The 19,018-nt window shown below is 43.0% G+C and overlaps 2 protein-coding genes across 2 annotated transcripts; one reads left to right on the top strand and one right to left on the bottom strand.

Moving 5' to 3' along the window:
* Window positions 1–1,842: 1,842 nt before the first annotated feature.
* LOC120032492 (WAP, Kazal, immunoglobulin, Kunitz and NTR domain-containing protein-like) lies at window positions 1,843–4,162 on the top strand. The gene is made up of 2 exons (XM_038978596.1): window positions 1,843–2,124; window positions 2,342–4,162. Exons 1-2 carry the CDS (start codon window positions 1,843–1,845, stop codon window positions 3,887–3,889), a joined length of 1,830 nt encoding a protein of 609 aa, XP_038834524.1. The 3' UTR covers window positions 3,890–4,162.
* A 169-nt stretch (window positions 4,163–4,331) lies between these two features.
* LOC120032570 (methyltransferase-like 26) lies at window positions 4,332–6,702 on the bottom strand. Its single transcript, XM_038978710.1, has 6 exons — window positions 6,369–6,702; window positions 5,953–6,115; window positions 5,755–5,814; window positions 5,300–5,367; window positions 5,125–5,203; window positions 4,332–4,907 (listed from the first exon to the last, which is right to left on the bottom strand). The coding sequence occupies exons 1-6, from the start codon at window positions 6,560–6,562 to the stop codon at window positions 4,851–4,853; spliced, it is 621 nt and encodes a 206-aa protein (XP_038834638.1). The 5' UTR covers window positions 6,563–6,702; the 3' UTR covers window positions 4,332–4,850.
* Between the last annotated feature and the right edge of the window lie 12,316 nt (window positions 6,703–19,018).

The following is a 19,018-nucleotide window of genomic DNA, read 5'->3' as shown; positions in this document are numbered from 1 at the left end:
CATAATCATCATCGTTGCCACTGTCTAATAACGGATGTAAAAAAAGAACGATAGCAAAAATTATTTCATACTCCACATTTAGGGGGGGCTACAAGGTGGTCCAAAATTGTTGTCACAGGGGCACTGGCCCCCCTGCCCCAGAACCGCTAGTGCACTTACCTACATAATACAGTGCAAATTACAATACAAAATATATTTAAAAAAAATAGATGTCTCTTCACAGTCCCCGTTGTGCCGTAATGTGTTCTTTTATCTGGTTGTATTGCTAGCTTGAGTTTTGTGGTGATATTATTGGCTATTCAAAGCTTTGACAGTGTCAGTGCGCGAGCGGTGGGAATTTTTTGTTTGTCTTTGTCCTCTCCGACCCCTTGGCTGTCGGTATCAAACTCAAGTGAAGTAAAACGGTGGGGGATCTGAATTGATTAGTCGCCCCGGGGTTATTGGCTCGCCAGCCCCTGGCTCGCGGACTCTCCGCAGCGGCTCTGAATGCAGGCGGTCAAAAGTCACGCGAAGGTTGAAGGGTCACGTTCAATGAAAGCGAGGGGAGTTTGCTTCTCATAGCCCTTTGAGCCGTGTGGAGACAAAGATGAGTCACACACCATTGAAAATGTGTCGCTTTACGTCTTGCCACCTGACCGTGGCATCTCTGAGCTTTGTGTGAATGATGGGTGTAAACTGACCGACGCGTCTAGACTTCGACTTGAACACAACCAAACGTAAACATGTTTCTATGCATGCACTATCAGTGTCAAGTTGCGCATATTTCTTGCCAGTTCTGCTGTGCGCGCCTCCTCAAAATGTTTGATTCTTTCTCATTCAGATAGCCTATCTAGTCTTATTAATCCCACATTTAAAAAGTTGTCTATGTTCATGACATATTCAATATTTAATATCAACATTTTATATGTTCTAGATAAACTGGATCAAATTACACCATAGGCTAATCATTGCGTAAAAGTGGATTGCGTAAAAAACGTAATTAGACACTTATGTCAACGTATTTATCAGTGTGCATTTATTTGATTTAACCTTTTATTTAACCAGGTAGGCCAGTTGAGAACAAGTTCTCATTTGCAACTGCGACCTGGCCAAGATAAAGCCAGTGCATGGGTTCACTAGCAAACAAAAAGTACCTCCTGTTAGGGAACTTCTCAATCGTGGCCCATTTATATGAGCATTATGAGCAACACTTCTAGAGTTTTAGTCTGGACGCATGAAACATTGATGGATTTCTCACCGGAATGTTGGCCCCGTGCGTACTGTTGTTGGGACAGCTTGACAACACCGCCTTATCAAGATTCCTTTGATGTCTTTACAATGTTTGTCCAGTTGCTTAGCGCATGGTGCTGCTTCATAAAAGTTTCAGACACTGGACAACCATGGGGGCGGTCAGAGGCGCTGCCCTTCCCTACCTCTAGTCACACCAAAACCGATATTGCGTCTCTATCTCTTTGTGTAGTGAGTTGACTCCGCACGCCTTGGAAGTCAGCGTAGATATAGCCTGATTTTTTTGTTGCAGTTTTTGTTTTAGTCTAACGGTTTTGCGATTTTATCAAACCAGAGTGGTTCACAGATGTTATATTTGTCCTCTTATTCGAGGCAACTTGTTGAATCAATGTACAGCGCAGAGGGAGATCTTTTTTGTTGGACAATGGTTTATTCATCTGAAATTTGAGAACCGTTTATCTTGCGTGGCGAGCGACAAATTGTCACTTGTACCCAGATTGGTTACGCACAAACTGGATGGCTGCATTTGAACAAAATGGACGTATTTTCCTGAGGGGCTGCACGGAAGTTATGGAACTTGTTGATGGATGACTTTCAAGAAACGTTCCTTTTAAAATGAATATATCTTCCCTCAGCCGTCGAGGGGTTGGAGGTGGAAAGAACGTGGACACAAACCAGCCAAAAGCACTTATATACCCAAAAGGACTCTTATCAGGACGCGTTGGTTGGTCCTCTCTTGTGTTTTTGGTTTGCCTCTGCGTATTTCCACAACAGACGTGGAGTGCAAGTCTAGCTGGTTCCAAAGTGGAACATCCAGGAGTTTGTCCCAACAAGCTGAATGCTAACCTTTGGGTTGATGCACAAAGCACCTGCGAACGGGAATGTGAAGTTGACGAGGTGAGGCATTTATATGTATTCAATATTTAATTCCACAATCCATTGTCTGTCATTTGTTTATGACAAACTTAAACAATTGTAAGGAAATGTGTTATACTGTATGACTACACGTTCATTACATTTTCTATTTATTTTATTAGGCCTACCACTTGGTGTTTGTTGTATTGAAATATACTATGTATTTTTGCCTCAGTAAATGCCTGTTGTTATTCCCCAGGACTGTGCTGGCTTTGAGAAATGCTGCACCAATGTGTGTGGACTCTTCAGCTGTGTGGCCGCCCGTTTCTCTGATGGCACCCCTGCTCAGCCGGATGGCCAGGGCGGAGGAGAGAAGGGCTCCGGGGGCCAGGGCTCAATCGCCACATGCCAGGGCTTCATCTGCAGCCAACAGGGGGCCACCTGTGACATCTGGGAGGGCCAGCCCATCTGCAAGTGCCAGGACCACTGCGAGAAGGATCCCAGCTTCACCTGTGCCTCCGACGGACTCACCTACTTCAACAAGTGTTACATGGACGCTGAGGCATGTACACAAGGTGTGACACTAACTGTGGTGACCTGCCGGTTTCATTTATCCGGGCCTCAAGCAAGTCCACTTCCCCAGGACACAACAGCCAATCCAACGCTGACGTCCTTCCTGGAAGACCCCATTCCCCCAACGCTCTTCTCCAATCCCAGCCACCAGTCGGTCTACATAGGCGGCACGGTGAGCTTCCACTGCGATGTAATGGGTGTCCCGCGGCCCGTCGTGACCTGGGAGAAGCAGAGCGAGCGCCACGAGAGCCTGGTAATGCGGCCCGACCGGATGTACGGCAACGTGGTCATCACCAACATCGGCCAGCTAGTCGTCTACAACGCCCAGGTGTGGGACACAGGCATCTACACTTGCGTCGCCCGAAATGCAGCCGGGGTCCTCCGCGCCAACTACCCTCTCTCTGTCATCCGTCGGACCGAGGACGACATCTTCTCAGAGGACCCCGAGATGGCGGGCATGCCCATGGGGCCCCCGTTTTCGCCCGCCGACTGCCTGGCGGAGGTGGACCGGCGGGAGTGTTCTGCCGAGCGCCATGTTGACTGGTACTACGACGCCGAGCAAGGTACCTGCCTGGCCTTCTCCAACGGGGGCTGTGATGACAGCCGCAACCGCTTCGAGACCTACGAGGAGTGCCAGGCATCCTGCCAGAGGGAGGGGATGGGGATCTGTTCCTTACCTGCGGTCCAGGGCCCCTGCAAGAGCTGGGAGGCCCATTGGGCCTGGAACTCCCTCTTGAAACAATGCCAGGCCTTTGCTTATGGCGGTTGCCATGGCAACAGCAATCGCTTCCGATCCAAGAAGGAGTGCGAGGCAAACTGCCCGCAGTCCAAACGACGAGCCTGCAAAACATGCCGGGTCAAAGGTAAAATAGTCCCGAGCCTGTGCCGGAGCGATTTCGCCATCGTCGGCCGATTGACGGAACTGATCGAGGACCTCGATTCTGGGATCGCCCGGTTCAGTCTAGAGAAGATCCTCCGTGACGAGAAGATGGGCTTGGCATTCTTTAACACCCGTCACCTGGAGGTGACCCTGGCTAAGATGGACTGGAGCTGCCCCTGCCCCAACATCACCATGGAGGAGGGCCCCCTATTGGTCATGGGGGATGTACAGGACGGCATGGCCGTGATACAACCCGACAGCTACGTCAGACCCATCTCCGATAAGAGGCTGAAGAGGATTCATGAAGTCTTGGAGAAGAGGACCTGTGAGATGCTGCAGAGGTTCCGGGACTAGGGGCTCTATTCGATTCGTATCTCGGAAGTTCAGAGGTTACAGTGTGATTTAAATTTAAAGGCAATTCTCCCGCATTAGAGGAGACTGCATTCACGGTAAACACTGCAAATGTCGGCTCAATAGGAAATGACCTTCACATTTCTATCACGCAATCTGTAACGCTTCAGCGAGACAGATAGAATAGAGCCCTAGGACTGATCACCTCAACTTGGGCTGTCATAGCAAGACTAATATACAATGGCATATCCCTACAATGACATTTTCTGAAATGGAATGCACCCTACAGGTTGTGAGAAACTCCCTGGTGGAGTTTGTGCCATGATGTACTGTATCAAATTACAGTGCATTTCTTTCCGACGCCGTTTTCATTGCCCAGAAAAATCCAGCACGGACTTTTCAAACAATGCCAATGTTGTACATAACACAATCAAATCGAGGTGTGTAAATACCATTATTCAAATAGGTTTATTCAAATGTAATGTTTCATGTGTATTCACTGTAACGTGCCGTACTGTTTTCTAGTGATAATTCTATGCTGAAGTGGTGTAATGTTTCTCTTTTGATTGAAATCCCATAACATCAATGCATACTTCTTAATAGTAAATTAATACTCCAAGTTGATTGAAAAAAAATGTAATGCTTTTTTCTACACTTTTCTGATGTGGGTGTCATGCAAAAGCACCTTCCTACAACAATCCTATTCATTTTAATCAATAAAAGCGAGCGCCATACATTTTGAAGTTACCAAACAAATCACCTATGCGGAAATGACTTCTGGAGATAGGAGTTGGAAGGTGAGGGAATTATTGGATTTGTCATTGATTCAAATAAGGTATCAGTTCAGGTTAATTTTCAACCAAGTGTTAAATATCCATTACTGGTCATGTTATACCCTGTACAGACAGGAGCGTGATGGTGCATTTGTGATGTTGGAATGGAACCCCAGAGTCGGCAGTAGACTTCACACCAGACTCTCCTTCCGGAACAGAAGGCACTTGTTGTTAGCTGGCATGTCAACCTAACGTTACGACAAGAGAAAGTGGTTATAAGCCTTCACACATTTTGAAGTAAGAAATGGGTAATGTATGTTTCAATGTTGCATCTTTTGCTATTAGAATACATTTGGTCTGACACAGTTCATTTAACATGTTTGTGTTACTTACGCAGATCATTGGGTTTCATTCACATCATTATGAAAATCCTAAATGACTGATATTTGGAGTATCGCTTCTTACCATTTTCTCCAGGAACAAGCCACTCCTCTCTGCCACAGACCTGAGCAGGGTGACGTCCCGTAGACCCCACTCTGGATTTCTATAAGACATCAACAGTTATAGTTATTTGCTTCGATAATGTGTGGTCAAATAGCAGATCTATTCAGATTCCGGCATTATTGTAGTTCTCACTTACCTCGACCTTAGACTGAGGTCAAAGTCGATGTTGCTTTGTGGAGTGATCTGTCCATTTAACGCATAGGGCTAGAGAGACAATATTAGAAGACGTAAGACAAGTTCACGAGGGCAATTTTTCACAGTGAGTTCTAAATTGGACTCCCTAAAAACACGCCACTTCGATACAAGTGACTTTTAGTAGCAGTTTAGGAGAGCATTTTCCCTAATCCTTTCCCTAACCTTAACCTAATTCTCCTAACTTGCTACGTTAATTTTTGTAACCTGCTGCGTAAGTTCTCCTAACCTGCAACGAAAAGGTATATCAAAGTTGCATATTTTTAGGGAGTCCCAGTTCGAAATATGGGAAATACACAAATATTGCTTCCAACATCTTTTCTTCTACATGTTTATTTACTGCCAACATCAGGTTGAGGATATAGGCAACACTGTGCTTGTAACACCATTATAATATACCCCGTATGTCAGCAGTACTCCTTGTGGTTTCAGGATGGTTCCCGCTCCTTTGAACAAACCCTGTGAGTAAAAACATAACATCACACGATAATGAGTAGTATGCAATAAAAGTATCATGTATCATCAGTTAGTGGACCATTAACTGTGTATTTATAAGAGTATCTCTATAGACAATATGTAGGCCTAAACAGTATTCACCTCAGTGCAGGCCATAGGGGAGATATGGATCATGTTGATGTTGAGTACCAGGTCCAAGGACTCGGGCTGGATCCCACCCCAGTTTTCACAGGGTAGAGAGGCGTCGAGGTGGATGGCAGGCTTCACGTTCGGCAGGTTGTGATGCGCTCTGTATGCGTCTATACTGGTGGCGGGGACAAAATAGATCATTCTCATTGTAAGCATCAACAAAAAAATAATAGCTGCTGATATAGGCCTAAAGAAAGAGTTAGGCCTACTATTATTATCAACATGAATTCATAGTAACCTATTTTGAATAACGGTCAGCTTTGGATTTTGGGGAAAAACAACTCAGATCTGGACTCACTGAACCGTTATGCCTAACGTTACCAGATTATATATTCATTTGTAAGCTAATAAAAACTCTTTAAACTCACCTGGCTAAAGATTGTCGGTCAAATTCTGACGGCTGCCAGGTAATATTTCGTAAACCCTGTGCGAAGTGGGTGACATGTTGCCCCGTACCAGACGATATCTCCAGTGCATTCAACGGTTTCGCCGTATCCACACTCTCACGGAGCACCGCAAGGATGGGTTCCTTATTTCTCTCGGCGGCAGGTGCATTGAGCATTTTGGCAACTCCTGGATACACTCTCCGCGCTAAAAGATGCAATTGTTTCCACCACTCCAGTTGAACTAGTTGGCTGTGCCAGTTAGAGTCACAACAGAGCTCTGAACAATATCGCCTCCGGACTGTAACAATAATCGACTTCCGCGTTGTGTCACGTGATTTATTACGTCACCCGGCCTGGTGTAATAACTGCAACGTTTTAAAAAGCTGCACAATGTGCACTTTTCCTGAGATTGCAGTTCCTTAGGATGGAGTAGCAAGGGGGATTCTTCAACTACGGGCACTTCTATGTCCTCTTGGTACATATTGTGGATTTTACTTTAAAAAAAATATATATATTGTTGTTCTTTATAAGTATTATATTAAATTCACATTGCAATCGCTCCAGATTTTTTTAACACCTCTGTCAAGTATTTTAGCTACTTTTCATATGCATTTTATACCTCAATTTCACTGTTTTGCCCTTGTCCATGTCCCAGATTTTTGAGCTTCTACTATGTTTTTCTATTATAAAACATGAATAATTACACATTATACAAGGTTATCTACTCGAGAAAGTGTCAATTAAATGAAATATATATCAATATTTATTGTGAGTATGCCCTTTATATTGTTTTTTACACAAACATGTCCACCACTGAGGGCAAGTTCCTCGTTAATGTTTTTTCAAGAGAATGTTAATTTAATTTAGTTACCGTATTGTGACACTGAAGCACATGGCTGCAGCAGACAGTTGTTCGAGATGTGATGTCCAGAAGCTAAAGAAAAATCTAGGTACATATTGTTTGTGTAGAGAATATTTTTTATTGTCAGTCATTTCCAAACAAGCTATAATTTATTTAATTCGTGGTAGAATTTAATATTTTTTTTATATATTTGATGTATTTAGTGTAAACTATGTGCTAGCTGTAATACTAGCCAAAGCATGCTAAGCAGCCTGTCATTTTTCTCCAATAACTGTAGAAGCTCATTTCCATCACAGTCATTTCCATCACAAACTTAACTGTGGTGGAAATGACTAAAGTCCATTATGTTATTAATTGTATTTTTTTTAAACTTTAGGCTTATTTAATAATGTTTTAAATTAGTTTAATCTAGACAATCCTCCAAGGTGTGCACAAGTTGAGAACTTAAGTAGTTAGCCATTAAAATAATATATATATATATATATATTAATTGTTTTTAGAAGATGCCACATAAAACAGCACAGAGGTCACAGACATAGAAACAAAATTAAAAATGAACCTATACGATACCAGTAACATCTGCAAAAAGACAGGGAGAGATACTGGAAGAAAAAAGAGAAGGGAGAAGTGATATCTCTCTGAGCTTACAAAGCGACAACAAAGATGTAAGAGAAAGCAATGGAAATGCAACCAATGAAATAGAAGACAGACTTTAAAGAGAACAGTTACAATGGAGACCTACCTATCAGGCAACACAACACCTTAGTCACCAAATGACTTGCAGCCAGAAAATGAGGCCAACATATCTGCCCTTGCCTTACCTGCCCCCGATGCATGCCCTGATACCCCTTCCTCATTGTCTGCAACAGGAATGAGAAGTCGAATACTTGCTGCAAGGAAAAAGGTTGGAAGAGTTTGCTCAAAAACATACAAAGATCTTTGCATGGCAAATGTCAAACTTGATAAGCTTTAAGGAAAGCTGAGAAATACCAAAAAATGTACGATCAACTGATAAAGAAAATGGAGAGACAAGATTCCCCAAAGACAGACAAAACAGCTAATGGCGGGAACTCCGAAGATCTTGAGAAGGATTTTATTGTTTCAAAATGCCATCATTGCAGAGTTAAAGCCAAAGTATAAAAAAATGTGCAGTGCCAAGGACAAACAAGTGGCTTCAAAAATGCTCAGAGGCAACATCCTGAGAAAGTATGGCCTGGTCAAAGCCGCAAACAGAGAATTTGGATTTTCAGCAAAAGCAATGAGGGCAAATGAAAACAGGCCAACAAGTCTTCAATACTCCAAGAAAAAAGCAGTGGAACAATTAGCACAGCCACAGAAGAGAAAATGACTAGATTCTATGAACGTGATGACAACAGCAGAGCAACAACAGGGGAAAAGGACACACTAACGAGGAACAAGAAAAAAAAGCAGATGCACTTCTTTTCAGACATTTAAGAGGGAATATTCAGAGATTAAAATGTCCTACTATGAATTCTGCAAAATATGTCCTTTTTTGGGTTGTCATGCCAACAGTCCAGGATAGGGACACATGCCTCTGCAAAACCCATGCCAACCTCCAGTTCATGGCTGACAAACTACAGCATCACAAAGTGATCAGCTGCAGCAACATTGAGAACCTAGTTGAGTCTTTGTGCTGTGAGAACCTTATTGAGTCTTTGTGCTGTGAGAACCTGAAGAAGGAGTGCATGTACACAGAGTGCTCCCTTTGTCAAGCCAAAGAGCTTAAAACATCTGACTTTGATGCTGTTGAGCAGACATGGTGGCTTGGTTGGGAAAACAAAGCTGGAGAGAGAGAAGAAGAACAACAATTAGAGAAACATGGAGAAGTTCACTGTACATTTGACAGTAAAAGAAAGGGAGTGTGGCACACTGCAGATTCTACTGGAGGACTTCTCCAAAGGATTGAAAGAGAAGTTGGGGAAACACGTGTACAACATTCCACACCAATACTCCAAACTGAGAGAATTAAAAGAGAATCTGCGGGAAGAGGGGATCATCGTGCAGATTGACTTGGCAGAGAACTACCTGTGTAAATACACCAGTGAAATCCAGGCAGTTCACTTTGATGATTCTCACATTCAGGTGACCCTCCACACCTGTGTTGGATATACTACAAATTATATAGTTTTCCTTTGTTCACTGAGCTTTTCTATGCGCATTGAACCCTCTGCTATCTAGGGCCATCTCATAAAAACACTAGCCTACTTCCTTGAGCTCTGCCCATACGCTAGTTTTGGAATCTTACTTTTCTCTTATATTAAATAAATGTTTAACAATGGTTGTTGTTTGCAATAAAAATGTATTTTCATGCATTTTTTTGACATAGATGTCATTTGTTTTAGATAGGGAAATCATATGGTTGTTATCAAAATCTCACAAAAAGGTTGGGTGGAAATATCTTATTTTTCATAATAAATAAATGCTTTTAGATGTCACAAAGGAAAGTTTATACATTCAGGCGTCGTGATGAATTATTAATATTAGGAAAACCTAAAAAAAATCACTTAAAATAATATTCAATACAAGTTCATGTACAAATGTATAATAAATGTGATATAAATTCATTGTATGACATTTAATTTTCAACTAAAATGGATGTTTAATGACATCATGGAAATGGCTGTCTGAGAAAAATGACAAAAATATATAAATTCCTGAATGTATGATCGCAGCCATTATCAGATATGGTTTCTAGACAAATCAAAGACAATTATATTACTGGTAAAGTGGTGTGTTATTGTCACGATCGTCATAATAAGCGGACCAAGGCGCAGCGTGAGAGACATACATCTTCCTTTTATTAGACGAAGACTTAACACGAAACACTCTTACAAAACTAACAAAACAATAAACGACCGTGAAGCTATAAACGAAAGTGCACACACAAGCTACTAACGTTAAACATAGACAATTACCCACAAACACCTAAAGCCTATGGCTGCCTTAAATATGGCTCCCAATCAGAGACAACAATAAACAGCTGTCTCTGATTGAGAACCAAATCAGGCAACCATAGACTTTCCTAAACACCTACACTGAACACAACCCCATACATACTACAAAACCCCCTAAACAATACACACATTCCCTAAACTAGACAAAACACACAAACATCCCCCATGTCACACCCTGACCTAACTAAACTAATAAAGAAAATCAATATAACAAAGGCCAGGGTGTGACAGTTATGAAGTTTTAATTTCTGAAAGCTTGCAGGGACAAAATGCCCGAAGTTGCAGAATCATCCAGCAAGCAAAGTTAGGAGCACTTATGATAATGCTTTTATCAGCTGTTGAATTCAAGGGGATGCCCATATTAGGAATCCCTGTAGGAGTTCCTACCCTATTTCATGAATAATCATTTGATATTTCATGTGTAGCTGACTACTGCTAAGTAGGCCTACCATCTCATTTAAATTACTGCACCGTTGGAGCTAGGAACACAAGCATTTCGTTACACCTGCAATATCATCTGCTAAATATGTAATGTTCATATATATCGCAGTACAATGTTACCTGAACAAATACTCTACTACACATGTGTGTGGAGCCTCAGTCATATGCCATTGCATTGGCATAAAGTATTGAGCCTCTGCCTAAAATACTATTATTTTCTAAATGTTCTTGGTGAACTATAGGCGCGGATACGCCTACACTTCCCAGGTGAGGAAAAGCGCAGGGCTGAGGGCACTCATTTCTGTGACAGTGCGCACGTCCCGCGCTTTTACGCACGGCCTCTTTGCAGTAATGCATAAACGTTGTTATGGTGTTATGACACTAGCTTACTCGATGTTTTATAATCAATTAAAAATAAGAAATTAAACTTGTTTACATTTTGTTTATGGCTATAGCTTGTGGAAAACCGAATTAGAATTCCATTCCGATTCGAAACAATGTGTAATGACGTATTCCATCTCGCAAGCTTTTCATTCATCTTCCCTGAAGACAGACATTGTTCCATTAAGGACAACGAAGTCAATTCAGGTAGGAACAATAACATACATTTCCGTCTTTAAATACAAATATTAATTAAATGTGTGATTCTTAGTGGAAAGAAAATAAAAAAACGTAGAAGGTTTGGCTTTAGGCGTTTGTTGTTAGTTACCAAACAATGTAACCATGCAAAATGAGGTTTCCCAGCTGACTATGGTGTTACTTAGGCCAATGAAATACTATATGTCCCAAGTATCTCTCCTTCCACCCAAAATGTGCACTTGTTCACCTCCCTTCACTGATTTGAAAGGAAATGACTGGTATATTAAATATGGTTAATATGGTACTAGCCAATGTTTTTAGATTTTTTGAAAGTATTGAATGAGTGCACACTTCAGGAGAAATAAGATGTTATTGAGATGCATGAAGAATATGAAGAATGCAATGAAGAATAATGCTGAAATAATTTTAGTTAACCCTGTGTTGGTGTTTCTTTCAGGGTGGATCTCAACGGTAACCGAACTCAACACCCGTGGCGATCCAGATTCAGAGAGTCAGAACATCCGTCAGAGCGTTGCAGAGGTACTTGGTGACAAGTACCACTACGCAAATGCCATCGACAGCTCTCTGCTCTGGACTGTTGGGTACACCCCCTACATTCCCCCAGCTCTGAAAGGAAGAAGCTTCCCCTCTGTAGAGAGCTTCTTCCTGGATGAGTGGGAGCCACTGACACTCCTGCAGACTCCTCAGGTTATGTCCACCAGTGTATCCATCGAGGAAGACAACCTGATCCAGTCTGATACAGGCCTTGTGTCTCAGGTTCTGTTCACCAGTGTTGCCGTCGTGGAGAATGACTTGATCCAGTCTGCTGCAGGCCTAGTGTCTCAGGTTCTGTCCACCAGTGTTGCCATCGTGGAGAATGACCTGGTCCAGTCTGCTGCAGGCCTAGTGTCTCAGGTTCTGTCCACCAGTGTTGCCATCGTGGAGAATGACCTGATCCAGTCTGCTGCAGGCCTAGTGTCTCAGGTTCTGTCCACCAGTGTTGCCATCGTGGAGAATGACCTGATCCAGTCTGCTGCAGGCCTAGTGTCTCAAGTTCTGTCCACCAGTGTTGCCATCGTGGAGAATGACCTGATCCAGTCTGCTGCAGGCCTAGTGTCTCAGGAGCTGTTCAGCAGTGACGCTAGAGTGAAGGATCGTGATGATTCCACACTGAGAGACTCCAACCAACCTGAGGTCCATGTGGCTGATGTCTCAACCAAGAGAAGTAGACTAGTCATCACTTTTTCTATGTTTTCAACCGAGAGTTGCAATGCTTCGGTCCATGAAGTTGATGCTATTGCTACCAGCCTGGAGCACTCTGCTGAGAAAATGTGTACCTCTACCGCTGATGGCCACATTGTTTCATCCACTGCTGTTGCCAATCAGAAGAATACAAGGGGTGGATTCGTCTCATCTCTACGGAGACTGTTCACAAGAAAGAACAGGAAGCCTGTCAGTAATACTTATATAGTCTTTTGTACTGTAATATGTTATCATTTATTAACTATTGTTATACTAATATCCAGTGTTAATGGTTGTCTTTCAAATATTTTTCTCTATTGTCTACTTGTCTGTTTTTCAGGCCAAAGTGGCTTCCAAGAAGGAGCACATTCACTTGGTTGACTGCCTCAATGCTGAAGTCGCCCACTGAGGAAACTCACTCACTGCTGAAGGCATCCAGAATGATGCTTCTGTTTCTCCTCAACGCCACCTATACCCCTGCCACTCTCCCCCACACCGAACCCTACCAGGGTTGGGGTGAATTCCAGATCAATTCAGTCAATTCAGGAAGTAAACTGAAATTCCAATTCCAATTGTTTCTCATAGGAGGCAATGAGGTAAATTTGAATTGCTATTGGATTTTCAGTTTACTTACTGAATTGACTGAATTGAAAATGAATTGACCCCAACCCTGATCCCTAAGCCCCCACCCCATCCATTTCTATCTTCAGTAAATTTTGTAGAATTTTATTTGAATGTGTTTTGTATCTTCATTGAAACCACAATAGATCTCTAATGAGGGTCACTCATGTTACACATCCAGATTTATCATCAAATGTCGTAGAATTCAACAACAAATGCAGTGGTTTAGCAGTTCAACTTCAGTACTTGTCAATGAGTCACTGCACTGTGACCTTCAGAAACATGGAACATTGTGGAAAAACTGAACACTTTTGCTGACAGTCTGTTACAATGTAACTACACTGAACACAAATGTTAACGCAACATTTAAAGTGTTGGTCCCATGTTTCATGAGCTGAAATAAAATCCCAGAAGTGTTCCATATGTACAAAAATGTTATTTCTCTCAAATGTTGTGTTTATATCCCTGTTAGTGAGCATTTCTCCTTTGCCAAGATAATCCATCCACCTGACAGGTGTGGCATATCAAGAAGCTGATTAAACATTATGATCATTACACAGGTGCATCTTGTACTGGGGAAAATAAGAGGCCACTTTAAAATGAGCAGTTTTGTCACACAACACAATGCCACAGATGTCGGAAGTTTTGAGGGAGCGTGCAATTGGCATGCTGACTGCGGAAATGTTCACCAGAGCCGTGGCTAGAGAATTCAATGTTCATTTCTTTACCATAAGCTGTTTCCAATGACGTTTTAGCGAATTTGGCAGACCACACCAGGGGCCGAGGAGTATTTCTGTCTGTAATAAACCCCGTTTGTAGGGCTAAACTCATTCTGATTGGCTGGGCCTAGCTCCCCAGTGGGTGGGTCTGGCTGCCAGGTGGGTGGGCCTATGCCATCCAAGGCCCACTCATGACTACACCCCTGCCCAGTCATGTGAAATCCATGGATTAGGACATAATGCATTTAATTCAATTGTCTGATTTCCTTATGTGAACTGCACCTCAGTAAAATCTTTCAAATTGTTGCATGTTGCGCTTATATTTTTGTCTGCACATGTTCTTGAGAATTACGTGCATTCTCACTCATAACTTCTAGAATAAGAAATCAAAACAGACTCAACGTAATATATTAAAGGAATGAAAAGGGCTTTATTCAACTGTGGCTCCTGAAGTCCCTGCACACATTTACATGTACAAGGTTTCATCTTCACTGAGGACAATCTCAGTATTTGATTTTTGCCGAGACAATAAAGCAGAGACAATGAAAAGCAAACAAATAAACAAACTGAACAAACCAAACAAAAACTCAGTCCCTACATGACACGACATGACACATGATTTGATATGTGACATGACACATGACATGGCACTCGACCGAGGAACCATATTGGTGTGTTTTTCCTAATAAGATGATTACTGATTGTGTTTGTTGTTATAAGTTCACTGTAATGTCCAGGGTTCTGAACTAACATGGTAATGTAAATGTTGTCTACTAGTCTGTATGTAATATCAACACTCTGGACAGAGAGCTATGGTTTTTCGGTTGAAGGGTTTATGTGTATAACTAGATCTACTGTGTGGGAACAACAAAAAGTACATATGAATAGGGAGTTTAAGCATTTGTAGATTGACACGGCCTATAAACAAAAATAAAAACAGAAATATCAACACAGGCTTATAAATACTAATAAAAACATAGGCCGCATAATACTGAAAACTTTTGTCAAACAACAAAGGAAGACTGTCGATGTGCTTTTTTGAAAACAACAACTTATTCCCTAAAAGTACATTTTATTTACATCTTCATTTGGACTAAATATAAAAATCTGTACATTAGAGAAACAAGTATAGTATGTGAATGTGTCTTTGTATGTTCTCAATTCATCTTATCATTATATACAGTCTATAATCTCAGCCCAAAAACAGAGATCTTATAATACTGTATAACACAATGTTATAATGTCTAGGACTTCATTGTGAAAAGTGCCTAAAACCAAAACATCACTACTTCAAAAGCACCTATAAGGAGAAGAACAGTTATTGCATCAACACAATAGGAAATCATTATGATGTTTGCTTCTCTTTTAAACAATGTTGGTACTACGTTGGTAATGATTAGTACTACGTTGGTAATGGTTGGTACTACGTTGGTACTGACATTCACAACTCCCTGTATCTATTGCAGAACACAATACAGGACTGTATACATGCAACTACCAACTGCTTGTCATCAGCAATCAGCACTGAGTCATTTCCACAGTATTACTCTCACAGTCTTCTTGTCCTCCATTTTGGCTCCGTACATTGTCCATGCGTCCCGGTGCCGTGCCGTTAGTGGACTCCTGACTCAGCGGCGAGCAACTGACGTTACGCACCAGTTCTGGGTTCAGACAGAGGAAAGTCTGGTTCTTATCGTTATTATTGCCGTTGTTACTAGTAGTGGTGGTGACTACCGACTCGCTAAAGATAGTGTCTGAGAAGACAGAGTCTAGGTTGAACGGGGTGCCGCCGAAGAGGGATTCCTGGCAGGTGGATTTGGGTCGATCGGTGGCTACCGCTGGGTCTCTGGGGGGTTTGCTTGGTGGTGGTGGTTGATTATTAGTGTCTCGTTCTTCTGGATTGTTCTGCTTGTTCTGATTCTGATTAACCGTGTCCGTCTCCTGATTCGGGCTCCCATCAGATTCCATGATAGGTAAGGGACCTACTTTCGCCATCACCCTAGAGTCACTGTTGACACTGGATCGTCGCGAGGAACCCTCGGCTGTTGAGATGACGCTACTGGCCCGGGGTAGAGAGGTAGGAGACCATGGCCCTCTTAGACGCGCCTCCTTCCCCAACGGGGTGGAGAAACAGTTGAGACACCCAGACACAGAGGAAGATTTACCCTGGACGTAGAGCACCGCGATCGGGGACATGGCTGAGGCTCGGGTGGTGGTGGTCTCCGGAGCTTTGTTCAGACCTAATCCAGATCGAGATAGTACGGCAACCTGTCCCTGAGCTGTTTTGGGGACATTCCCATCGGAAGGGCGCTGGGGGGCTCTGCTCCCGCTGGCGCACCTCCTGAGGACACTCCTTCTGGGCCAGGGGTCCTGGGTGCTACCAACCTCCCTCCCCCTACAGGGAACTGAACCCTGGGTGTTTGCTATGGCAATAGGTGAGGAGTTCTTTACTCCTACCCTCTCTCTGTGTTTGTTGCTGCTGGTGTGTGTTAAGGAAGTGGATCGCTGCTGTGTGTGTGTGGTCGGCGAGGGGTTCTGCCGTGTGTGTCGGGGGGTGGAGGTATCGCTAGGCGGAAGGCAGGAGGAAGAGGAGCGGCGGGATGACGGAGGCGGCTGGACCGGGCTACTGCCGTTGGACCAGGGTTCGTTGTCGAGGCTGAACTCTCCGCTGCTCTGGCTCTGGGCACGGCTCGGCACGCCATTCAGACCTGGGGGAACCGCGGAGAGAACGTCTCTTTAGGTTACACCAACAGCAGGCTACACTCTTGATTACAACTGTCTGGAAAATGTATGCATTTTCACAATGTATTATAAAGACTTTTTATGTAAAATAAACATAGCATAAGCGACAATACAAGCTAGTAAATGCATGTATCATTATTTCTGCCTATAGAGGGCAGTATTATCAAGCTGTTCAGACTAATGCCTACTTTGAGCAAAATAAGAGATTAACTTGAAAAAACGTCATGTTAACAGATATTGATTTATTATTCATTTTACCTCCTTATACATCTGTATACATGTTCTGCATCCCAAATGGCACCCTATTCTCTTCATAGGGCTCTGGTCAAAAGTAGTGCACTGTGTACTGAATAGGGTGCCATTTGGGAACCCTCAAATAATGAGTTAGCGGGATGTTGTTTACCGTGGTTTTGTAGTTCATCACCGTCGTCAAAGTCAGTCGCCACAGCACTGTCATTATAATCCTTGTCTGTGCAACACAAAATGGCAGGGGACGGAAAATGAGACAACACTGTGTGGGTATCCAGGACTGAGGCAGTCAAACTGGTCAGGTTAAAAGCAAGAGAAGCGTATGGGAAGTGGTAGTGTTCATTCAAACAAACAGAATTGCAGATGTTTGAAGCAACACATCCCTACAGAGACGTTGTAGCTCAAACCCCTTAGCAAATGTACCCTTGTAGCATGATTCTTAAAACTACAGCAAAAGGTGTTCATAGCAGATAGCTGATGAAGATGTCAAATGGAAGGACGTAATATGGATGGTGGAATGACTCTACCTGTCAAACATGGCTCATTGCTATCAGTGGCAGCGGCAGCAGCAGTGGTGGTGGGATAAAACAAAGGAGTGGTGGTCGGCTGGTGTTGATGGTTGATGATGGACAAGATGGAGTCGCTCATGGATGAGGTCATAGACTCCCTCCTGGATCTGTCATTCTTGATCTCTGACCCCTCTAGCTGCTCAGGGTCCTCAGACAGGGTTGAGGTGTACACCAAGTCATTCAGTTTGTCCAGGTCATTCAGGGCTGGGGGTGGAGGTGGAGAGAGATGACTTGAGTTGCCTCTGGTAATGGGGAAGTCCTATATTTTCTTTCCCTTCCTGTCTTTCATTCAAAGGAGAGAAGGTTCTACACACTTCACTTGAAAAGTATGACGTTTATCAATAACTACGGTTTTAGCCTCACAACCTCCGTCAGAGTCTTCCTGCCTTCCAGCAATGTGGTCCCGAGAAACTAAAACATTATGCGGTACCAGTGTTCTGCAATGCAGTATTCCCTCGACCTCTTGTGTAACTCTACAGAACTGCATGGAGAACAGAAGAGTGAAAATATCTATGGTGGCGGATGCTTATGCTAACAGAGAGAAAGAGTGGGTATGGGTATCAAAATTGCAATATATAGCAATAGTATGGCTGAACTCAATAATAGGAAGGTTGCCAAGCTGCACACTTTGCAGAACTCTACACGGAATTACACAGAGTATTGTCTAGGAGGATTTCTGCTGCATTCATTTAGACAATGGTAGAGTAAAGAATAAGGTAAAGCATAGTTCACTAGCCTGGGTCCCAGATCTGTTTGTGCTGTCTTGCCAACTTTGTATGGACTTCTCAATCCTAAGAAGTTGGCAAGACAGCACAAACAGATCTGGGACCCAGGCTAATAGTTTGCTAATGATGAGAAAATAGGCAGGTTGCAGCCAAGATGAGGTAGTCACGAGACATCGACCCATCATGTTTCTTACACATGGAACGACGAAAGAGGGACTTGACTTTGTCCTTATCCTTCAGTCTGTTCCTCATAAGGGGAAAGATTTTCAGAGTGGACACTTTACAGTGTGGGACAACAAGGGACAGAGGAGGGAGAAACAGGGGAGGATGAAGGGAGGGGAACGGAGAGAACACGTTAACACACACAAAACAGACATGGGGAAAGACAGAAATAGACAAAACACGAGTTTGGCCTTATTGAGGGAAGGATCCACGTAAAGAAACATGCAGACATATCCATAGTGCAACACCAAGTAACAACTGTTTCTGCATGTCTGTCATGGAAACCCACGTATACAACACAGCCCTCAAACTACACTCTGGCCCTCCAAGACAGTTCCACTGCATTTTTTAATTGTTCCCCTCTAATCAGGGACTGATTTAGACCTGGGACACCAGGTGTGTGCAATTAATTATTATGTAGAACAGAGAAGCAGCAGGCTCCGGACCTCGTAGGGTCAGAGGTGAGTTATCCTGCTATACAGGGTAGATACAGACAGAGCAGCCCTACATCTTACCACTTCAGAAGTCAAGTGTGTATGAGGATTTCTTACCCAGGACTCCTATACAATGGCACAGCAACAGATGAGCTTCCAACAGATCATTTTTATTCCTTCTCATAGATATCTGTGTAAAACGCCTGGGAGGTGGGTCTATCTTGATACAAATAGGAGGAGTCTGTCTTGTAG

The sequence above is a fragment of the Salvelinus namaycush genome, chromosome 39 (assembly GCF_016432855.1).
Source record: "Salvelinus namaycush isolate Seneca chromosome 39, SaNama_1.0, whole genome shotgun sequence".
NCBI lineage: Eukaryota > Metazoa > Chordata > Actinopteri > Salmoniformes > Salmonidae > Salvelinus > Salvelinus namaycush.
Note: the sequence above shows the minus strand (reverse complement) of the source record. Positions and strands in the feature narration are given on the sequence as shown.